The sequence below is a fragment of the Globicephala melas genome, chromosome 11 (assembly GCF_963455315.2).
Source record: "Globicephala melas chromosome 11, mGloMel1.2, whole genome shotgun sequence".
Taxonomy (NCBI): Eukaryota; Metazoa; Chordata; class Mammalia; order Artiodactyla; family Delphinidae; genus Globicephala; species Globicephala melas.
Window position 1 is genome coordinate 31045494 of NC_083324.2, and position 24789 is coordinate 31070282.

Sequence of the window (24789 nt, forward strand, 5' to 3'; positions counted from 1 at the left end):
AATATTCAAACCTACGGTATCACACGGCACAAGAGCTGCGGCCTCTGGGCCAGTGGGCGGCACCACCCTGCTGGACAGCAAGCTTTCTGAGGAAATTCTCACGGTTGCAGGACTTCTGCTCAGCCCACTGGCCACCTGCCTGGCTGCTTACAATCCTTAATATTCCACTTAGAATTAATGATTACTCCTTGCTCTGCTGAATATTCATTACTTATCGTTGTTTCATCCGCAGATTTTCAGGGATGGAACATGCCTTTGCTTTAATTGCTGTGCAAGTCAATAATGTACAAAACCTGCCCCCAAACGAATGAAAAGAGTTAAGGGTTTTAAAAGGCATCTGAAGAATCACCACTATCTTAACCTGAGTTTTGGCAACTCAGGTTAAGTTTTTTATTTATTTATTTATTTTTATTTTTGGCTGTATTGGGTCTTCGTTTCTGTGCGAGGGCTTTCTCCAGTTGCGGCAAGCAGGGGCCACTCTTCATCGCGGTGCGCAGTCTCTCTTGTTGCGGAGCGCAGGCTCCAGACGCGCAGGCTCAGTAGTTGTAGCTCATGGGCCTAGTTGCTCCGCGGCATGTGGGATCCTCCCAGACCAGGGCTCAAACCCGTGTCCCCTGCATCGGCAGGCAGATTCTCAACCACGGCGCCACCAGGGAAGCCCTCAGGTTAAGTTTTGAGCGAAGCCAAGTGTATCTCCTTTTCAACCAAAACTGACTGAATCACAGAACCCTGTGCTTTAACTTTATGCAAAACAAATTCTCTAGTTTCCACTCTGCATTCACAGAAGGGGCAAGGAACACATCACAAACATGCTCTGATCCCCGCAGTGAGATTCAGCGGCTGTATTGCGCATGCCTCCTTCTCCAGGCCTTTTGAAGTCCACGCTCTCCTCTGTGGGACGGTCTCCTGCCCTGCCAGGGGAGCTGGCCTCCACGCTGACTTCAAAGACAGCCAATGTTCCAGCCAGAAGAAATACTGCAAAGCGGCACTCCAAAATCCTTTGACCTGAGACACGACTACGGAATGCATGCGGCATTTTAAACAGCAGTTTCTGTAGCATTCTATAGCACAGAGACCCCTAAATGATGCCAAAGCAATTACATAATTTGCTAAGATGGGAACCCATGAATTCCATCTTACGTCAAAGCAAAGAAAATAAACCCTGGAAAATCTGAGGCTCAATTAAATAGTAATTAAAAATGAAATACAACCTTCGCTTGTTCAATAATCCTCACATGTCTTGGGCCGACGCCCTGAAAGGGCAGAAACAGAGGCAGTGAACATAATCTCAGAGAACCACACCTGACATATTTAACTGGCTAGAAAAGACAAATACACAAACTCTCATCTGGCTGGCAATCAGGATTTTTATGTGGGTTCTGGTATCTAAGACGGCCAACTCCTCACCCTCACGCCCTGAGCTGGTTCCAACCTAAGTACCTGCCGGGACTGAAGTGCTCCTCTTCCTTGGGCTAATTCTCTATCTACCCCCGTTTGCCGCTGCCCGGGGACAGGCCACCCAGAGTCCTTTTGGAGCCCGCAGCAGGAGCTGGCCACTATCTGGAGATCGGCTACGATGTGTGCCCCTTCCCCGCGTCACAACCACAAGGCCCCAGGGAAAGGGCAACGGCTCTCTGCCACTTACTAGTTTTGTGACCTAATTCCTCTGAGCCTCAGTTTACTCATCTGCAAAACCATACCATTCCAACAGGGTTGTGGCGAGCGTTAGGCAGGGTCGTGTACTCAAAACTTCCAGCACAAAGGCTAGCTTCGTAACTTAGTTTTCTTTTCTGCCAAGAAAACAGTGAAGGCAAGGTGTCTGCAGGTGAATCAGCGCACACGAGACAGCAGCAGCACCAAGAGCACCGAGGAGAAAGAAGCAGCAGCCGTTTTCTCTGACCATGGGAAACAATGTCATCAGTCTCTGATTGCTAACAAGGAGTACCATCCTTCCAGCCTCTATCGTCCCAGCTTCTACGCCCAGTTTTGAAGGGGGCTAATTAAAAAGCCTCTCCCGCTAAGATAACTTGGATATCAGCAATGAGAGGATTGGACAAGCTATTTATGGTTTATCTACATAGTGGAAGAATACACAAGCCTTTAAAAGGATGTATTGGGACCTCCCTGGAGGTCCAATGGTTAAGACTTCACCTTCCAGTGCAGGGGATGAGGGTTCAAATCCTGACTGGGGAGCTAAGATCCCACATGCCTCACGATTTGCGCGACCAAAAAACCAAAACAAAAGCAATATTGTAACAAATTCAATAAAGACTTTAAAGGGACTTCCCTGGTGGCGCAGTGGATGAGACTCCACGCTCCCAATGCATGGGGCCCAGGTTCGATCCCTGGTCAGGCAGCTGGATCCCACATGCATGCTGGGGCTGGTTTGCATGCCACAACTAAGGAGCCAGCCTGCCACAACTAAGACCCGGAGCAGCCAAATAAATAAATAAATCTTAAAAAAAAAAAATGGTCCACATCAAAAAAAATCTTAAAAAAAAAGGATGTATTAAAATGATTTTTCAATACTTGGGAAAAGGTATATATTATATTGTTAACTATTAAAAAAGGATTAAAAATTCTGTGATAACATTGATAGGAAGAGGGAACTACACCAAATGTTAACAGTTGTTGTCTCCGGAGGTGAAATTATATGTGATTTAAATTCTCTTAGCTATTGTTTTCTATTTTTCACTTTATCCTCAATGAGCATATATTACATTTGCAATCAGGAAAAACAATTTTTTAAGAAGTTCCTTGGTTTGTCACACATGTAGTTTAAAACGTGCTACTTTAAAATAAGGAACCCCCAGACTTCCCTAGTGGCGCAGTGGTTAAGAATCCGCCTGCCAATACAGGGGACACGGGTTCGAGCCCTGGTCTGGGAAGATCCCACATGCCGCAGAGCAACTAAGCCCATGCGCCACAACTACTGAGCCTGAGTGCCACAACTACTGAGGCCTGCACGCCTAGAGCCCGTGCTCCACAACAAGAGAAGCCACCGCAATGAGAAGCCCACGCACCGCAATGAAGAGTAGTCCCGGGACTTCCCTGGTGGTCCAGTGGTTAAGGCTCCACGCTCCCAATGCAGGGGGCTGGGGTTCGATCTCTGGTCAGGGAACTAGATCCCACATGCCGCAACTAAAAGATCCTGCATGCTGCAACTAAAAGATCCCACACGCCACAACAAAGATCCAGCACATGGCAACAAACATCCCGCGTGCCACATCTAAGACCTGGCACAGCCAAATAAATAAATAAATATTTAAAAAAAAAAAAAAAAGAGTAGCCCCGCTCACCACCACTAGAGAAAGCCCGCGCACAGCAACAAAGACCCAACACAGCCAAAAATAAATAAATAAATAAATAAAATTTTAATAAATAAAATAAGGAATCCTGAGTGATAAGGATTGAAATTATCTGAGCTTAGATAAGAGTACAGGATGTTAATGATAAATGCAAGCTAGCATCTTTTTTCCTTTGGCAAGAGATCTTTTGGTCATTTTACAACCCATCAGCACTTTTACTGTGCTGGGAAGACTGGAAAAACAGAAGATGAAAGTCAAATAAATGAACTCTTCTACTTGTATCAGGGATGCTAAAACATTTGGTGGGAAAAAAGCTTGAAACTATAAGTTGAAGTCAAGCTAGGGGAGTCCCTACTGGTTTCAATAATTTATAGTAGAACTGGCCACCATCTCTAAGGATAATGGAGAGCTGACTACACATAAATCTATTCTACCTGGCCTAAAAATGTCACTGTGCTCTTTCCTGAGACACAAGTTCCAGTTCATAACTAACCACATACGTGACTATTCACACCATGCTGCCATTTATCTCTTCAGAGCTGAAGGTAATAACTGCTGTTTATGGAGCACTTCCTCTACGCCTTCTGTTCCTCAGCTTATTCCATCTTCCAGCAATGTGTGGAGGTAGATATCACTATTCCTCTTTTATAAGAATCCCAAGGCTCAGAGAGGGTAGATGCCCTGAACAAGCACACTTAGCTAGTAAGTGCTGAGAACAGACTCCACCCCAAGGCTGACTGACCCAGGGGCAGAGCAGTTCCTCGGTTCTATGGCCTTGGGCAGAACGCTTTCTCACCATCTACCCTCTCATTCTGAGGAACTGAGGTTGGCTGAACAGGCAGAACCAGTCCATCCAGTCAGGAAGAGGCTGGGAGAGAGTGGAGGCAAAGTAAGGAGAACCCAGGCCTGGGTGATCTGAGTTAATATGGGGCTCGCACAGCGCCTCCCAGCCCAGTCTCCTGACTTCAGTGCGCTGCACTTTGCAACCTAACCTCCTACTACATGTACACAGACTGTTGTCTACGTACATCTGGGCTGGATGTTACCTGGGCACTGCACAGAGACTGTGTACAAGTAAGAAAACTATTTTAAACAAGCCCCACTATGAACACTAGGTTCTGAAGAAGCAGAAAGAAGCATTTTTATATGAACATGCCTAAAGTGGACACAGATTTACAGAGTACTCAGCCATCTGAATGGCAGTTGCACCAAACCAGAACAGGGTCTTTGACTAGGCCGTGCTGTTTCTACACTACGCTCCTATTAACCTCTAACAACAGCTGCACAATGAACAGTGAACCTCTTTCCTGTGCTTTACTGTTAAAAACCACGGCGGCTCTGGATCTCAATGGTCACAAAGCCCCGCTGGATGCAGACCGAAAGGTTCTACTCTCTAGCTCAGCCTTCCCCAATCAGGTCAACGGTTTGAAGAAAATAATGACCTAAGGCTGTGAGGTCCAATATGGCAGCCACTATGCACATGTGGCCTGTGTGTGACTTAGGAACTGAATTTTAAATTTTACCAAATTTAAGTAGTCCAGTGGCTACAGTACCATTATAGACTACTTATTTGCAGATATAAACAGATATTTATGAAAATGTAAGCATACTAAGCATAGTGTTAAAACTTGCTTTCCCCCCATTTAATATAACGTGAATTTTTTCCATTTTAGTAACTGTGCCTCCGGACATTTTTAATGTCTACATCTGTGCTGTCCAGTATAGTAGCCACAAGCAGTGTGTGGCTACTGAGCAGCTGAAACGAGGCTAATCCTGGAGAATACACACCAGATTTCAAAAGCTTCATATGACCAAGAGAATGTAAAATGCATTAATAATTTTTATATTGATTACATATAATCAGTGACAGTATTTCAGATATAGTGGGTTAAGTAGGCTATATTATTTACATTAATCCCACCTGTTTCTCTATACGTTTTTAATGTGGGCTACTAGAAAATTTTAATTTACACACATGGTTTGCGTTATACTTCCATTGGACAGCACTGCCCTAAGGCCTCCACTATATGTAATGAATTAACTCCACTCCTAGCAGCCAGAATGGAAGAACGAGAAAACAGTCACCCAACTCCGTGTCTGGTTCTGCGGCTCAGGGAAGGACCGCTAACTTGCCCTTGGCTAGGCCTAGGCTATGTGGAGCCATCATACTGGTGTGGCCATAATAACAGATCAGGTTGGCTATGGCTCCCGACTGGTATCTCTTTCATTCAAAGTCCACTAGCATCATACAAACCTTCGTTCTGCTGCCCCCAGTCCTATGGCCTGGGGCAAGTTACGTACCCTCTTTGCACTTTACTTTCTTCTAACGGAAAAATGGGAAAAATAACAAACTCAATTCACAGTGGTTATGAGAATCAAATGAGAATCTAGAAAAGTCTGGCAATTTCTTATAAAGTTAAATATTCACTTAGCATATGACTAAGCAATTCCATTCCTAGATATTTACCCAGGAGAAATGAAAGTGTGTCTACTTTCATTTCTCATATGTTCACAGCAGCTCTATTCATAAACAGCCCCAACCTGGAAACAACCCAAAAGTCTTCCAGCTGGTGAATGGATAACAAACTAGTACATTCATACAGTAGAATACTACTCAGCAATAAAAAGAAACATGCAACAGCATGGAGGAAGCTCAAAGCTTTATGCTAAGTGAAAGAAGCCAGACACAAGACTATATCCTACAAGATTCCATTTATATATGACATTCTAGAAAAGGTGAAACAATAGTAAGAGAAAGCAGATCAGTAGTTGCCAGGGATCAGAGGAAAAGTACTGACTGCAAAGAGGACCAAGGAAATATTTGGAGTGATGAAAACGTTACACCGTGGTTACATTTACATTTGTCAAAACTTATCAAATAAGTAATGTAAAGCACTTAGCACAGGGAAGGGTATATAATAAGTGCTTAAACAATGTTAGCTGTTATCATGACAAGTATTGTCTAAAACCAAACTTAGACTCACGATCTTCCTGGGAAGACCAGGTACCCCTTGCTTACCTTGTACTATTTCTCTAATCATTTCTAGTGCCTCTTTTTCCCTCCCGGCCCCTACCTAGCAGACTTTTCCTCTAATGTGCTCCTCCTTCTCTGTCTACCTTCTCTCCCTTCTGCCACTGACCTGAGATGTGGCATTTCTAACTGCACTGCTTCGTTATCACCCTGGACTCTCTTCTCCCCTTCCCTCACCCTTTTTACTGAACCTCGAACACCACTAGCAAACTAAGCGTCCTAAAATACCACTTTCTGCCACATATATGCTCAAGCCCCCTCACTGATGTTCAGATCCCTTAGCCTGGCATCCAACGGGCCCCACAATTGGCTCTAGTCTCCCTTTTCCATCTTTTTTTTTTTTTTAATTTATTTATTTATTTTTGGCTGCACTGGGTCTTCATTGCTGCGCACGGGTTTTCTCTAGTTGTGGCGAGCAGGGGCTACTCTTCGTTGTGGTGCACAGGCTTCTCATTGCAGTGGCTTTTCTTGTTGCGGAGCGTGGGCTCCAGGTGCGGGCTCAGTAGTTGTGGCTTGCAGGCTCTAGAGCGCAGGCTCAGCAGTTGCGGCGCACGGGCTTAGTTGCTCCAGGGCATGTGGAATCTTCCTGGACCAGGGCTCGAACCCACGTCCCCTGCATTGGCAGGCGCATTCCCAACCACTGTGCCACCACGGAAGTCCCCCTTTTCCATCTTTTACTCCACACCAGAATCCTCCACAGTAAATCCTTGTGGGATGAATGAACAAATGAAGGCAGGGACCAAGTCTATCTTGCTTAGACCTACATCCCAAGTGCCTAGGATAGTGCCAGGAACACGGGGGCATACTCACAGCAGTATCAGCTGAATGAACTAATGACCTCCTGCAGCCTGCAAACGCATCCTGACCTCAGAGAACATAGCTGCTCATTCTTTAGTTTTTTTTAAACTGAGATCCTTATGGTGGATTAGTAAGAGTTTGGAACAAGATGAACAGTTAGGGGCTCTGGAAAGTGTTGCAGAATTTATGTGTTAAAGGCTACAAGGCTTCTGTTTCTATTTGTACTTAAAAAAAAAATCTGTCAATAAATAATTATTTAAATATTTTCTCCCTTTAACTCAAAACAGGTAAAGAGCCTCCAAGTGTGCATGCAAGAAGTACAGGAGGCACCACAGAGATCAGATGAGGGTGCTCATCATTTAGTTGGTTTATCATGGTTTTGACCATTACATAGCTTTTAAAATTATTTTGTTCTTAGTCATATATGTTTTCATTTACACCCGTAATGGACCATGACTAAAGGCAGGCTTAAGGAATGCCAATGGCAAAATATGAGTTAGTGAGAAATTAGTGAGAAATACAGGAAGTGCGAATCATATAAAAATGGTTATTCTGCAAATTGTCTGAAAAAGCCCTTTATCGGTGCCTTAAGTTTTATTCACCTTATCACAATTCTTACTGTCTGTAAGATTTCAAAAACCAGTATAATTCTGATCCCAAACATTAATATAATTTTCAAAAATGTGCTAATCTGAATAAAATATTTTTTAAATTTAAAATCACTTCCAGAGGAGGTTTTCACAATTCATTATTACTATGAAAAGAGTTTGCAGGGCTTCCCTGGTGGCGCAGTGGTTGAGAGTCCGCCTGCCGATGCGGGGGACGCGGGTTCATGCCCCGGTCCGGGAGGATCCCACATGCCGCGGAGTGGCTGGGCCCGTGAGCCATGGCTGCTGAGCCTGCGTGTCCGGAGCCTGTGCTCCGCAGCGGGAGAGGTCACAACAGTGAGAGGCCCACGTACCGCAAAAAAAAAAAAAAAAAAAAAAGGCCTGGGGAGGGATTTCCGGGGTGGCGCAGCGGATAAGACTCCACACTCCCAATGCAGGGGGCCCGGGTTTGATCCCTGGTCAGGGGACTAGATCCCAAATGCATGCCACAACTAAGAGTTCGCATGCCGCAACTAAGGAGCTGGCAAGCCACAACTAAGGAGCCCACCTGCTGCAACTAAGGAGCCTGCCTGCCACAACCAAATAAATAAATAAATAATGAAAAAAATATATATATATCAGTTAAAATGGCCTGGGACAACAGAAACTAACACAGCACTGTGAAGCAATTATACTCCAATAAAGATGTATTTAAAAAAAAAAAGGCCTGGGGAGTGCTGATTTAGAACAAGTTCTCTGAAAGGCTCTGTTAAGCCTTTCTTAGTTCCCCCAGGAGGACCTGGGTGGAGCCACGCCCACTTTGCCCTCCCTGCTCCAGGGCAGACTGACACCTTCTTTCTTTTTTTTTAAATTTTATTGAAGTATAGTTGATTTACAATGTTGTGTTAATTTCTGCTGTACAGCAAAGTGACTCAGTCATACACATATATATTCTTTTTCATATTCTTTTCCATTATGGTTTATCACAAGATATTGAATATAGTTCCCTGTGCTATACAGTAGGACCTTGTTGTTTATCCATCCTATATATAATAGTTTACATCTACTAATCCCAAAGTCCCAATCCTTCCAGACTGGCACTTCCAATACCTTACTTCTTGTTTGGTTTAGAGGTCTGCCACCTCTACCAGGATATAAGCTCCCTATTTCATTCATCTTTTTACTTTAATACACAGCACAGTGCTTGGCACGCAGAAGACTCTTCATAAATGCTCATTAATGTTCCCAACATCTTAGAGGCTTTCTGACACGGCAGAAACTGTGTGCTTCATTCATAGAGCAGACTGCATCCAAGCCCAGGATATACACCCACAGCCTGACTGCACTCCTCTTAGGGGAAAGGAAGACAGCTGGGCCACATAGAATATAAATGCATTTCTCAGGAAGCGGCGTTCTGAAAGATGTCAGCTGTCCCCTACTCCCACAAATGTCAATTAGCATGGTCACTTGTCAGAGGAAGTGGCAGGAAAAAGAACAACGCAGAGGGTTATTTTATTTTTTCACTCCGCTGCCAGAGGTCAAGTGGTGTGAACTGACATTGGGATTCCTTTGGCGATGAACAAAAGCTGGGATGTGAGGAGATGAAATGGGCACTGGCCAGGGGTCTCCTCCCTTCAGGCCTGGCCTACGGGAGCTCCTCTGCCAGGCCCGCAGCTGAGCCCGTGGCCTGCCCACTTGCCTCTTCCACCTCTTCTGCCACCTTTGAACACCAACAGCCAGCTCTGCTGCCAGGCAGGGGACCCTGTGCTATATCTCAGAGCCTGGCTGTCACAGCGTGTCCCTCCAGGGTAAAAGGGGAAAATGAGCAGGGGTGAAAGGGCAGTGGGAGTGTTCTTTTGAAATGTCACTGGGTTTTTTGCTATTTGTTAGCAGTCACAGTTGACAGTGAGACATACTTTTAAATAAATAATTTTCCTTTTTCCATTCAACACCTAAAAAGTACTAGTGCCTAAAAAGTTACTAGTGCTCTAGAAAATACAGAGGTAATAAACTACAACAAGAACAGTGAGATCTGTGTGCTGAGCTCTGTTCAGAACGCCCCATGTGTCTGAGCTCAGTTAATCCTCACAGCAGCCCTAGCATCCTCTTACTATCCCCACTTCACAGATGAAGAAACTGAGGCTGGAGAGATTAAGCAAGATCATTAAGGCACTGCCCCCTCCTCAAGTTATTTACAGTTTCACGTGTGTTGGAAAGGGAGGGTGTAAATAGAAAACAGGGAATAAGAAATAATCGGTGTGTAAAATGCTTGCAACTTTTGGACAAATAAAACTGAATGGGAATTTCAGAGGAAGGAAATCACACTCAGCTTGGTAGGTAAGACGGTGGGTAGCAGTCCACAGGAAGGGTTTCCTGAGCTGCGCCTTGAATAAATGCATTCACTCAACAAACTCACGCATTCAACAATACTTACCGAATGCTTACTATCTACGTGGCAGGAACATGGTTTGAAACTGAATCAAAATAGCAATACATAGACATGAAAGGCTGGATTTCAGAGTAAAAAAAAAAAAAAAAACACCTCAAAGAGAAAGGCATCCACATGGGCAGAACAAGAGGTCCATGTGGCCCTTTCCATCTAAGGACTGAGAAGGGGCAGAGGTGTGCCCTCCAAGCGCAGACCCACTTCTCCACCCTCAAAAGCCTGAGAGCGCCAAGAGCAGGGCCTCTCCCCACTGCATCCCTAGAGCTGACCACACTGCCCGGAAAGAACCGGAGCTCGAGAAGGACCCATGGGACAAATGAGCGCAAGGCTGCTATTGAGTGTGGTTATCTACCTGGTCACAGGCAGAGATGCCCAGAGCATGACAATGGGCCCCCAGCCACTCCCTGTGCTCTGCTGGGTCAGTGGGTGCCATCGCACTGGCCAGACCCTTACCCTGACATTAGAGGTCTGATGTGAGCAGGACCGCCTCGGGTTTCATTCCCCTCTGCTTCTGCAAAGAGCAAAGCCTGCAGGACTGAAGTCCCGGCCAAGAAATCACTTGTCCCCTGGGGAAGGGCAGGCTCAAAGGAAGGATGGATGAACAACACTCCTTCCCTTTCACATCTCCAGGCGGTCCTCAGACATTTTTTGATTCAGGATTGTCCCATAGCAATCCTCCATTCATTCCCTCCTCCCAGCACCCCAAAAAAGCCTCAGCTGAATTAATGAGGAGAAATGGCCTGTTTCTGATGAGCCATGTCAAAGAAATGTGGGCAGCCTTGTTTGGATATCATAAACAGAAGTGCTGTGATAAGAGGCAGATCCGAGGCCCGGGCTTTCCAGCACAGCGCCCTTTGCCCTTCCCCTGTGCACTCTGTCTACTAAGTCACCTGGCATGCACACCTACCTGCCCCAGGCAGGCTGTGACTGAGAGCAACTCTTCACAGTAACAGGACATAATTCATCTACTGTCCTAGATACAGCTGACCCTTGAACAACAGGGCTTTGAACTGTGCGGGTCCACTTACACGGGGATTTTTTTCAGTAAATGTGTACTGCGGTACTACACCACCCGTGGTTGGCTGAGTCCTCCAATACAGAGGGCTGGCTATAAAGTCACATGCAGATCTTCCATTGCAAGGAGGGCTGGTGCCCTAACCCCCGTGCAGTTCAAGGGTCAACTGCAGTGGGTCTTCTTAAAGTAGGCTGTATGTAGGAATTCCCTGGCTGTCCAATGGTTAGGACTCCAAGCTTTCACTGCCAAGGGCACGGGTTCCCTAGCCGGGGAACTAAGATCCCACAAGCCGTGGGGCGTGGCAAAAAAAAAAAAGTAAGGGTATATATGGTAGTGCAGCACATTTTTTTAGATGCACGTCTCTCACCAATTGAAATAAGTAACTCTCCAAGTTTACAGTTTTCAAGATTTTTCCAGAGATTCCAGCCTGAAGATCCACAGCCCAAGAGCAGGCTTCAGGTCAGTGAGGTTCTGAGAGGTCATATAAACGTGTGTATGACTGTTTATGGAGAATTTGTCCCTCTGACGAGATCCTTAAATGAGCTGGACCCAAAGAGCTAAAGGACTCAGAATATATCCCGAGGTTAGCATCCTGCAATGTTATAAAACTTTCCAGGGTGAGGGTTAAGGGGTTGGGGGCTTCTTTTCAGGGTAACAAAAATGTTCTAAAATTGAGTATAGCGACTATACTAAAAGCCACTGAGTTGTATACCACAAATGGGTAAACTGTACGGTATGTGAATTATATAAAGCTGTTACACAAACAACTTTCCAGGAAGACTCCTGTTGCTCTGCAATGGATTCCCCAAGCTAACATTATGTTAATAAATACCTGTTAGCCACCAAAAGGTGACTACTGTATTATTTGAAGACAGCAGAATTCCCTTTTGCTTTCAACTGTACTCTTTTAGTAAGCAGGAAGAAACACGTGATACCTTGATGTTTAGCTAGAAATGGCCAAATTTACCTCAAATTTGGTGATCAGAAAGTCAGCCAGAGACAAAATGGCCAACCTGCATAGACTCTTCCCCCGGCTGAGGTCGGAGTATTTAACCAAGGTGAAGTACTTGTTCCTTAGCCCTGAGTCAAAAGTTTCAAACTGAAGAAACGGGGCCCCCTTCATCACCCAGAAGTAGAGGCACACCTTAATTTCCCCAAACCATGTGCATGTTACCCATGAAAAAAGTCACGGACAAGGATGACTTCCAGGCTCAGGGGAGAACAACGGGAAAAGCCTATTGCTCTCCCTCCACAACGCCCCACACACTTCTGAGTTCTAAAACAACGTCTGGGTCCAGCTCTGCCCTTTTCAGGGTGGGACTGAAAGGAGCTTCATTTCATGTGAAGCTGCCCCGGCAACTGCTAGCACTACCTGCCTGCAGTGGAGAACAGAGGGTTTGTTTAACTTGCCCCAAATGAACCCATTTAGGCATCCAATCAACAACCTGTATTTTGAACAATCTCAAGACCACAACCCACAGGGAAGCTGTGTACACATGGGTGGCTGTTTCCACTATGCCCCCAGGCGAGCAAAGCAAATTATCTTTTCACATAAAATAAACCTTAGCCCCAGAATCCTGCATTTCCTTCTAGTAACTACAGCCAGTTTCTTATTTGTATTCCCACAAGAAACCTTTCTAGTGGGATACTCCTCGAAAGAGGTGATGTAGGAGAATTGAGTCCTCAGCACCTAAATGAAGCTGTGAAAAAATTGACTTCTTCAATAGGAAGAGAATGAAGAAGAGACTGACTCTACAAATTAACGAATTACCAGTCTCTAAGCTTCCAACTCAGTTTTCCAACTGCACCCATCGTGGGTTTCAAGGACAAGCGGAGAAAAATATATAACCAAGTGGAAGACCAGCAATTAGATTCCCAGAAAACCACTACTGTTATCTTCTTACAATGTGTGCAAGTGCTGCAAGTTAACTATCATCCTGTCTCTACGTGTCTAGGCACACATCTTCAAAAAAACTTTCAAAATATTCAGTATAAATTGGAATTTGAAAGAAATCTCCAAATAGCATCTCCAAAGGAAGCCGAGATGGATTCTGATATTGAGCACTGGATTGCCTTCAAACGTCAGGATCTCTAAGGCAACGACGTCTCCTGTTTTGGCATCCCATTTGAACAGATATTCTAGTGATACGTGAATAGAGTTTAAAAGACTATTAAAAAAGGTGACTGATGAAGAGGCTGAAGCTCATTAAACCAAGCCACAAAAGGAACTTTAAAGTATCTGTGTTATGACAGGTTGAGATTCTGGTTGACTTGTATACACCTTGGAAGACAGAAGATCTCAGAATCCCATAGAACAAAGCTCCATGAAAGCAGAAGCGGCTGAGTTCACCACCAGATCTCCAGCTTCCGCCTGGCACTCAACTAGGTGCTCAGTACATTTCTGGTGAAGGAATGAGTATTGTTGAATAAACAAACGGCAGGAATGCAGTTTCCAAAATCAAAGGCTCAAGGTGAGATCCATTTTCAGTAAAGATCTTAACATGAAATATTATCTTTTCCACAGACTTTTAAAATACTCTGTTATGCCTCAAATACCACTGAAATTATCTTTTGTTTCTCAAGAACAAAATGCACCAAACACAGAATCAATGGGCCCTGATTCAGATGAACCTCCGAGAACCTTTTTCCTTCCTAAAAAGGAGGAAATGGAGATTAAGAGCTATGGCACTACAGCACAGTCACCAGCAAAAACCAGATATGTGTATTTGATAACAACCTTCTCCAAAACTGGCAGCTTCCTCTGGTTTCTGTTTCAGCTAAGTAAGCATTTTTCTTCAGTCTACTGACTTTAAAAGTTTTCCCTTTTAGTCAAGAACTTACATATTTCCTTGTCTTCATTCTTAATGCTCCCAAAGTTTCCCACAATTTACCTGTGTGGCTTTTTACCAGAATCCCTTTTGTCAGGAAAATCCTTCCCTTTCCACGCCCCCCACCCTCCATTCCCCTTACTGAAAGCATCCCTAAATACCATCCTTTCTTATTTTATGGAAGCTTCATTTCCTTGCAGCAGAGGCCTGCTCTATTTCCTGAAGCTAAATTATTTGGGCTCCATAAAAGTCAAAATAAAGTCATTCAAACCACATTCAGGCACAGAATCATCTACGAACCTGCACCTTCCGCCAGCTGCTTATCCCAATATGCCTTTCTGGTGGTGATCTTGTGTTCCCTTCATCCTTCTGGCACCTGTATTCCGCCAGCTGCTTATCCCAATATGCCTTTCTGGTGGTGATCTTGTGTTCCCTTCATCCTTCTGGCACCTGTATTTTCCAATCCACAGAATTTTCCCCTCCCATGTCCAAAAATCCTAAATCATAGGTAACAAAAAATTTCCTGCTATAAATCCTGTTTCCCAAGACTAAACAACCTTGATAAATGAAAGCAACCATGGACAGAAATGCGCTTACTTGCAATAAAAATGCATTAATGTGTTTAATCCTTTGCATATATGGCGCCATAAAGTGAATAGATGGAAGAAGGAAGGAATGCACTTTACAAATACTTCATAAAGATTATTTCATTTGATCTTTGTAACAACTGTGGATGACAGGCAGGGCAGGCATTTATTATTGCCATTTACAGATGACGAAACTAAACATCAAAAAAGGTTAAGTGACTTGCCCAACCAATGATATCACATGACTAGCATCAGCCCAAACCCATATTAAGGTCCTGCCTCTTCCAACCCAAAGGATGTCCACTATGTACCCTCTCTGTAGGTTTCTGTCCTACAGCCAAGGAGCAACTTCCTAGAGATTCGGCATTTGAAAGGGAGGACTGTCCTCTGACTTTGGGGATACCATCTCCCTTCAGCTAACAAGCCAGAAAGCCATCTTCAACCTTCCCAACAGAAAACAATGCCTTTTTCTTCTGTAGACCACCCTTAGCAACTACTTCTTTCCAAAACAATTTCCAACAGTTCCTGTTCTAAAGGGGACTTACTCTTATGACACTAATAGTTCAAAAAGTTTGCATCACGTATCATTTTCTCAATAAAGTTCAGGGCTGATGCAATACTTTTCACTCTTAGATTTTACAGCTAAAATGACAAGAACACAAAACAGTCAAAAATTATGCAAGACAATGCTGCATTTTTTTTCCTCCACCACATCTGCCTCTATGTGTCTCCTGTGAGTCACTGTCTGTGTTCAGTCATCATTATAGGAACTGCCATTCTCTACCCTAAATTATTTTACTTTATTTCTTAAAGAAAATCTCTGCAATAAAAATGGAATCCTACTACATCTTTCACCACCTTGCTGCAGCACACACCCTTTAACGCAGAACCTCAGATGTCATGTTGCTCCAATTTTTATCACTACCATTCTACACAAACAGAAAAAAAGACGAAGTAAGGTTATAATTCATTTACTTATTCATTCAAAAACACATGAAATCCTATCAGACGCCAGGAGCTGGGACCCAAAAATGAACACAAAAGTGTTGCTCCTCTCGCAGCCTGGGGGAGACGTAAACTAAAGAAGTAAATACAGAATAAACTGATCAAGGTTAAGGTGGAGGTGAGCACATGGCTTGGGGCAGTGGCCACCATGAAATGCTTTCTGGAAGAAGTGGTTTGTGAGCATTTACAAGCTTCTCTCTCTGGACTTTCAGTACCAAATAAGCCTAAAAGACTCAACCCCACTCCTTTCTGTCCTATACGGTGCCTTCTCACAAGTCTGTAGAACAGGATTAAAGATATGCACAACGAAAGAAAATGTATGATCATTTTCCTAACTGGAAATGAACACTTTGAACAATCCAAGCCCTACAAAGCATGGCTGTCGGAAGAGGAAACTGAGGTTAAAAAAAGTCCCACTTTAATACAACAGAATAAAAGGTCTCTTTGAAGTCGCCAGAACAGCTTGAGCAAAAGGAGAAACAGAAGGCTATTGTGGGGCTTTAGCCTCCAGACGATGAACCCCAAACGCCCTGCAATGGTAAACAAACAAGCCTCTGAGCCAGAATCTGATGTGGGAACCTAACAAAACATTACAATTTAAGGAATCTCTCTCTCCCCATTCATCATTTCCCAAACAAAGTCCCACTGGCTGGCAGCTCCTGTTTTTTTGCTGGTTTCTGGGTTTATTACTTGTAAATTATATTGTGCTTTTCAAAAACAAGGTACAGGTAAATGAAAACAACCACGGTTTTAAAGACCCATAAAACACCCTATATGTAACAGAAATCAACTCTGCCTGTGTTTACTATGAGGACCTACTACTCCTTTATGCTACTCCAGTGGATTTTAAACTCAAATGACTGCTACCACTGCCTGCTAAAGAGCAAGTTAGAGGAGGGAAGGAGCAATTTCAAACACCTGCCTCAGCAGGGGCCCAGACTGCCTCCCTCACCATCTCCCCGTGCCTCGGTCAAACAGCTGACCTGGAAATGGGGCTGCAGACCCCGGCCGCAGCTATCCCAACAAGTAGGCTCTAAAGTCACACTTCCATTTGGCCTGGCACACCCTCAACCCCACCACCGATATCCCCAGCCTAAAGGAGGGAAACTGGCCCCAAAGAGGAGGAGATGGCTGGCGGAGGGCAGAAACGGATGAGAGGGTCCTGAGTGGTCTCTTTACTCCGCCGGCCCGACGTGGGCCCGGGAATCCAACACCTCCCCCAACTCGGAGTCCCTTTCCAGGGCACCGCCGAGCCCCTCCCACTCCTTGGCCCAAGGGGCTGCGGTTCCCACCCTCAACCCCTCCGGACTTCAGCGACCGCTTGGGCCCCGGGGACCCTGGCCCAGGAACGACGCCACGCCAGAGCCGTCTCGGCCTGGGCCGCCGACCCCTGCCCCGGGCCCCGCCCGGCCGCCCGCAGCCCTCTCAGGGCCCGGGGCCGCCCCGCGCCGCCAGCCCGCCCGCCCGGTGGGCCGCGCACCGTGTGGGACTGCAGGCTCTGGCTCGCCTCGATGGCTGCTGTCAGCGGCACCGTGTCGTCCAGCAGGACCTTGCCGGCCGGCGGCTTCTCCATGAAGGCCATCCCGGAACGCCCGTCCACCACCGCCTCGGGACCAGGGGCAGGAACCAGAGGCGCCGACTCCCGTCGCCCGCCGGGATCCGCCGCCGCCGCCGCTGTCAACACGCGCCGCCCCACGCGCCGCCGCCGCCCGCCGGGTCCTCGGGGTCCTAGCGCCGATCTTCCCCCTCCGCCGCTGCTGTCAACACTGGCAACCCTCTGCCCCGCCGCCTCCCGCGGGTTCCTAGCGCCAAACTGTCGCAGTCACCGCTGCCCTGGACCCGCGCCTCCACGTGGCCGCACCGCAGGCCCGGTACCCTTAGCACCGGGCCTCAGATCTCGGGGCAATTCACCCTAAGCCATCATCACCTCCAGAGGTCCTCAGAGCCGAAAACACCGCGTCTGGGGCCCTGCGGTCAGGAACCCTGCGGTCGGGAACCCTCAGGCGCAAAGATCCCAAGCCTCTCGCTGATGGGCTTTTCGCATTAGGCCCTCAGAAGCTGGACTCTCAGTCTCGAGACCTTTACAACTGGACTTTTCCCACTCAGGCCTCCCAGGTCCAAGGACCCTAAGACCCAGAAAAAAAGGGGCTTCAGGATGTGACCCTCAGTCTGTGCCCTGCAGACCCAGAAACTTTCTAAAACAAACCCCTCAGATTCAGGTTTTATGGGGAACTCGTGAACCTGGCTCTTCAGACCCAAGAACCTAACAGCTGGGCCCTCAAGATTGGACCCCAGAGTTGGAGCCCTAAGACTCCAGGACCCTCAGACCCAGAGCTCTTTGAACTGGGGACCCTAAAAATTGGGTATTGGTCCACAAACTCCCAACCTCTACCCTTTGCCCCAGCTCTTAGCTCAGCCCACAAGGCCTTCAAACTTGAGAACTCTCAACCTCAGGCTTGCGGTGGTCAGTCCCACTGTACTGGCTCCAAGAATCTCAAACCAGAGCCAGAGAACTCTGCCACCAACTTCTCAGCCCCAAATTGGCCCCATCTGCCTGAACCCAAGGCCATAATCCTGGCCCACCCACAGTGCTGTCTCCCCGGGCAGTGTCCCAGGACAGTGGAGAGAGTTAGACTTGGAATTAGATGACCAGGATCTTCAGGGCTCCAGGAATTACCAGCTGTGTGACCTTGAATTCGTTACCCAACCTCTCTGAGCCCCAGTCCCCATCTGCAAAATGGAGATAATACTTTTTGGAAGGGTTGATATGAGGAATGCAGTAGGATGGGAAGGGGCTCAGCACATAATAAAACCTCAGACAATATTAGTTTCTTCCTTCCCCTACAGTTCAGGATGGAAGTTTCTAACTCTTAAATTTATCTTCCCTAAATTTCTACATTTCAGACAAAAGAACAAAATTTCTTGGAAACACCATGACCACAATCTGACATCACAGCACAAGCCCAGACAGTATCTAAAGGGTACCCGCCCCAGATCACAAGCTTAAGGGGATTGTTGGGCAACTCTAAGTGGCCAAGTAGCCATGACAGACTGACTTAGAAGCCAAGACTCAGTGGAGAGAGAGATATGAAGAGGGAAACATGGAACTTCATGATTACATCCTAAAATAATCAAAATTCTCCTGCATTCCATGTTTGTCCCAGTGTGTTTAAAAGCAGCAGTCCATTAAAACAAAACTATATATCACTTAGGGAGGGTTCAACTTTTTACTTCCATTTCTTTAAGGCAAATGGGTTATTTCATTACCAGAATCACAGAAACCAAAATTCTGCTTTAATCATTATTCCTATCACGTGGGCTGATCAAGAAAAGGCTCTTCTCGCATACCGCTGGTGGGAGTATAAATTGGTCCAACCTTTCCAAAAGACATTTATGCATTCAACAATTATTTACTGAGTACTTAAGCATGTAATAGGCCTGGCACTAGGAACTGGGATTTGACAACACATATCAAGGGCTTTGAAAATGTTCTCACTCAGTAATCCCACCTCCAGGAGAGTATCCTAAGGAAATAATCAGAGACAAGTGCAAATATATAGCACTGAAGGATAAATATCTAACAATAGGAGATTGGACAAATCATGGTACAATCATAAACAGAATATTTTGCAATGATTAAAAATGAGATTATCAAAGGATGTTGATGTTGGGAAATGCTCTAGATATAACAGTAAGTAGAAAAAAGCAATATATACATTTTATGATCCCAAGATTTAAAAATATATTTTAGGAAAAACACCAGAAGGAAGCCCACCAAAGTATTAACTGAGGGTCTCTAGCAAGTGGAATCATGATGCTATTTTTTTGTTTTCTTGCACTTTTCAAAATGTCTCTAGTGAAGCTACTTGTATGATTAGGAGAAAAATAATGGTGTTATATAACCTTTGAGTTGCAAAGGTCATCAAGTGACAGCCTGTTGTCTTCCTTACTATGAAAACGAAACTGAGAAACCAGATATTTGATGAAATGAAGCCACACTCTCAATCTAGCCTTTCTCATTCTCTAGAAATTCTTGACTAAAGTAAACCTCTCAGAATAAATACTAAATAGATCCTCTGGAGACCTGGCCCCAATCCTATGACAGCCTCGCTATCCATCTGGCTTTTGAAGTGGCTCATACTGAAGGTGGGGCAACTCCCCAGTCCAGAGCTGATCTGAATCAAATCAACTTTGCTTCCAGTCTCATGCTGGGTAAAGCAAATGAGATATGCAGTACCTTAGTTGTTGCCACATACACTACTCAGGGCTGGCAGAGGGAAAAAAAAATTTACATTCTTGCACGTTGCCAAATGTTTAGATGGCCCACAGGTTGTTTATCTAACAGCTTGACATTTGGCCAGACTGACTGAAGATAATGAGTTTTAGTGAGGTTGCTTCTAGACCTGGCAACTGCTCTACAAATCAAGACATAGAAGCTTGTGAAAAACTCAGTGCTTCCTAAGCAGCATCCCCTCCCAACTCTGAATGACTTTCTTTAAATATTCACCATCTGGATAAATCAAACAACTCACATTTGATCTTTCTTACTTCCCTTACGGGTTATTTTCCATCACATCGCAGAGGAATTTTGCTCAGGGTTTATAAGGTCATATGAACTGTGGCCTACCTAAGAGCCGCCCTAAAAATTGATTGTAGCCTAGAAATCGACTGCTTGTGGAGCCTTCCATTAATCCTGTTCTATTTATGTAATGTCCACATTTGTCTTTGGGTTTTCTTACGATTTTGCTCCAACTCAAAATTTCTCTGAAGATGTCGAGAATTCTAGCCTCTGCTGTGTTTGTAATCCATATGAAGAAAAGCCAAGAACAAAGGAAGTGAAACATCTGGGACACTGGAGATACTCAACTGCAGCCCAAGAGTAATTCCACAGCACTTGCATTCTGTTCAAATAGAGCCAGTTAATAAATTATGCCAGTACATGAGGCATTCAGAGTGGCACAACTGCTCAGAGTGACTGTCAACCTTTGGTGGAGTATGTTTTAATATAAAAACTTAATAGATGTAATTTAGTAGCAATTTTCTTTGGGAGTAAATTGGTCTCTTAATCATACTCTGAGAACATAGAAGAAAAATGACTAACAATTCAGCACAAAATGAAAACCTGTGGTTACCTAAGAGGTACGAATGTGCATTTAGCAGTTTCTTCTTTTTCTAGCTGAATACACAAGATGAATGGTGGCTGTGGTGAGGCTTTCTCCCTGCTGCTACTTAAGATTTGCTGCCCAGAAAAAGAAATGAGTGGCACTTCACCAATATGGAAATGTTTCTAATAGAATATAAAAAGCTGTTAAGCAATTTTCCAGTACATTAGACTGAAATTGCTTAAGATGGGTATACATTTCTGTGGCAATCAAACATTACATAAATTGCAGTCTTATAATGCCCCTATGTGGAAAGTGCTAGTACAATTTGGCCTCATATTTTAGTCAGTACTTTTGTACTCACTTCCACTTGTGACCCTGTACAAAGCCACTTCGCAATTACCTGGAAGGGGACTTCCTGATTTGAGGGTCACCCATGCTTTCATTAGAAGAGCCATTCTTTCTGGCAACTTGTACAGAGCTCAAAATGAAAAAGCCAACCAGCTAGTTTTTGTTAGTCAGCTTTAACAGAGCATGAGAGGTCTGAGAATCTTGGCTCTGAGTAAAAACAACAAGTCATTGTGTACAGACAAGTATCCCTAACTTCTTGCCTGCTTCTCTATTCCAACTTTTTATTGGTTTACAAAGATCACTGGTTCACAAAGAAGACCATGACATCTACTGAGCACAAAAAAAAAAAAAAAAAAAGAAATGCTCATATTGAGAAGCTACTTTAAGTTACAGAGTATTAATCAGCTATCCACCAGATCTGACATCCATCCCTCCCCACCATACTTGACTTGCACATGATGTTTCATTTTTAGAATAACTCTTTCAGTAATTCTGCTCTGAAGACAAATAATCACTGAATGTCAGCTTAGAAAAAGTGTAGGCAATAGGTATGGGTAGAAGCCATCAAGTAACAGCAAAGGGGAAAACACTACAACTGTAGCAAGGGAATAAGATCTAGAACATTCTGAATATAAACAGAATTATATAGAATAGTGGTTCCAAACACTTTACTGCCACATAACAAGATACCATTATAGAAACTGAAAGTGTTCCAGTATGGGAACATTTTAAGACCCACAGGGTGATGGAAAAAATGCCCTGGAGCCAGGCAGGGCTATTTGAATCCCAGCTCTACTGCATATTACCTGTACAACCTTGGGCAAGTCACACCACATCAGTCTGTTTCCTTGCCTATAAAATGGAACATTAACTTCATAAAACTGTTTAAAGGATTAGAATTAATGTAGAAAATTGGCTTATCATTGAAAGAATGGCAGCTTATAGTATTAATGATTACATCACACTCTACTTATGAACCCATGCTTCAGGACTGCTGCTAAGTCCCAGAGAATGAGTTCTGCAGGAGTATACAGTCTTAGCTTCAAGTCTCTATTTTGTGACTTAAGTTTCCCATTTTGTTTTTCAATGTCATATCAAATTTTAGGCATGTATAGTATTTCACCTATAAATACACCTTCTTCAGGTGGATCTAAATCTACACATGCTGCCCATTTTGAAACTCATGATAATGGCATCCTTGCTTCTCACTGATTTTGGTATTTTCATCTCACCAACAAACTAGAGTATGGTACAGTATTAAAGTTTAAAATACTCACTTTATTTATACACATCACTGCCCTCTAGTGACTAGAATAATTCCTTCCAGTAGTCTGACCCCCTTGATGTAAAAAATAAATTAAAAATCTAGTTACTCATCCACCAGCAGGAAGAAAAAATCCTTTTCCAGGAAATGTTGGTTGATGCAACCAATTAAACCTGATCTTACCTTCCTCATCAAAGCTTCTAGCTGTGGTCTGAGCCACCACCTAAAGCTACAGAGCACAGGTGGACCATCTGTATGTTCTACTATAGATTCTTGTCTTAATAGTGTTGGCTATGTTGGGCATGACCAGTTAGTAATAACACATTAGGCACATTTCCTCTCTAATACCCCTCAGCTCTTAAGAACGTGGCCTCCACAGTGTTCCTTAAATTTTTTACCTTATAATTTTTTAAATAAAAGCATATATTATTTATATAAGGGGGGACCCCACAGTATTTTCAAGGGAGAGATAAACAAATCTGGATTACTAAAATAGGAGCTTTGCATTCAAGATCTATTCCAAGTTTAGAATACCAACAGAGATTGGCTGACATCCTGAAAGACTGGTCTGTTCTCTAACTTTTGGCCAGTTAGCACCAAACTCAGGAAAACCTCTAACCTTATTCACAGAAGAGAATGGGCAATAGTAGTAGCTACTGTTTATAAGCTAGACCTTGTGCTTAACTATTTGTATCTGTCACCTCCAACAATCCTGTGTGGCAGGTGTTTTTATCCCTGTTTTATACACGAGACCAAGAGAACTTACATAGCTGAGTCCAAATCTGCACATAAGCCCTCCTCCGATAACAGGAAAACCATCTGAAGGGCAAGTGACACTGAACATTGAACAAATTACCATCTTGGTGTAAACAGTAACAAATTACAATAAACTCTGACCCAGAAACTGCTGAAGAACAGAATCTAAGAATATTTACTAGTAAAAGATAGGTGTTCAAAGATGACCTATCTTCTTCAATAATTAAACGCTAGCTAGTTATAAATTCAGTGAGAAACTTATTCTACACAGATATAGGTAGGTTTCTCTTATCCAAATGCAAATCTAATCAGGTCTGAAATCCTAAAAGTAGAACATTAAGCTAAATGATAACTCTCCCAATATTTTTTCAGTTTTTGGTTTTTTTTTAATGGCACCTCATGGGAGCCTGGACACAATGTCCAACCTTAGAATCACCTATGATTTTCTTTTTTTTTAATTAATTAATTAATTTAGTTAGTTATGGCTACGTTGGGTCTTCGTTGCTGCGCGCGGGCTTTCTCTAGTTGCAGAGAGCAGGGGCTACTCTTCGTTGTGGTGCTCGGGCTTCTCACTGTGGTGCCTTCTCTTGTTGCAGAGCACGGGCTCTAGGTGTGGGCTTCAGTAGTTGTGGCACGCGGGCTCAGCAGTTGTGGCTCACAGGCTCTACAGCACAGGCTCAGTTGTGGTGCACAGACTTACTTGCTCCACGGCATGTGGGATCTTCCTGAACCAGGGCTCGAACCCGTGAACCATGCACTGGCAGGCGGATTCTTAACCACTGTGCCACCAAGGAAGCCCCACCTCTGATTTCGTCTAGTCACTTTTTCTTTGCTTTTTTTTTTGGCTGTGTCACACAGCTTGCGGGACCTTAGTTCCCCAACCAGGGACTGAACTCGCACCCACGGCAGTGAAAGCCCAGAGTCCTAACCACTGGACCATCAGGGAATTCCCTATAGACAGATGATAAATATACTTAAGCCTGTGTGATGCATAAGGCCAAAGCATAAGTGGACAATGGAACACCCCTCTATCAGCTCCCCTCCACCAATGTGGGTTTATGGGTCCATCAGCCCCTCCTTGGTGAAGAACAGCAATCCCTGTTTTCGTCAGAGGCTGTTCAATAACAGTAACACTGATGTCTGAACTTGCATCTTTAAAGACATATTTCAGGATGTGGGAGCTTCTGGGACCATAACTTTAACCCAGCCTTCCATAACAGTCTTTTTACTTTCTAGTACAAAACATGACACTGCAATAATAGCAAGGAACCGCTTCAGCTTTTTCACTTCTGCAGAAGCTAAAACAACTTCCCCAACATATAAAGGCGCTGGAAAGTTAATTTCCTGGGAAAGAAATACACAGCCTGGCCCTGGCATTTTAGTACCTAGGAGAGCTGAAATAAGTCCATTGATCAAAACTCCATGTACAATCGTCTTTCCAAATCTGGTGTGTTTTGCAAAATCTTCATCCAAATGCAAAGGATTGACATCCCCTGTTAATTCTGAGAAGACAGCCACATCCCTCTGTGTGAAGGCCCTACTGAGTTCAGCCCGGTCTCCAACTCTGATGTGCACATGCTGTAAGTGCTGCCTGTTTAGCACTGCTTGGTTCAGGCAGATACGCCTCTGAAGCCTACCCCACCCAAGGCGATGGCTAGAAATTACTGGGAGCATCTTCAGAGGTCTCAAATTCCATCAACAGGAGCTTTTA

General features: G+C 44.4%; 2 protein-coding genes across 29 annotated transcripts in view; both read right to left on the reverse strand.

Moving 5' to 3' along the window:
* Positions 1 to 17305, reverse strand: part of PXK (PX domain containing serine/threonine kinase like) — a 75280-nt gene extending 57975 nt beyond the window's left edge. For 17 of the 28 annotated variants that reach the window (XR_009566036.2, XR_009566035.2, XM_060308909.1 and 14 more), the window contains exon 1: positions 17086 to 17305. Coding sequence is in view for 26 of the 28 variants with exons in the window: in XM_060308909.1 (XP_060164892.1) it covers positions 17086 to 17187 (102 nt within the window). In the remaining 2 variants the exon portion in view is untranslated. The remainder of the gene's footprint in view (positions 1 to 17085) is intronic. The other 11 variants (XM_060308912.2, XM_060308911.1, XM_030867551.3 and 8 more) reach the window with 2 other exon arrangements.
* A 1456-nt stretch (positions 17306 to 18761) lies between these two features.
* HTD2 (hydroxyacyl-thioester dehydratase type 2) lies at positions 18762 to 24752 on the reverse strand. Its single transcript, XM_060308023.2, has one exon. The coding sequence runs from the start codon at positions 24750 to 24752 to the stop codon at positions 24246 to 24248; it is 507 nt and encodes a 168-aa protein (XP_060164006.1). The 3' UTR covers positions 18762 to 24245.
* Positions 24753 to 24789: the final 37 nt, after the last annotated feature.

What these genes read in the sequence shown, in the direction of transcription:
- HTD2 (XM_060308023.2), bottom strand. Translation starts at nt 24,752, where the DNA reads ATGCTCCCAGTAATTTCTAGCCATCGCCTTGGGTGGGGTAGGCTTCAG.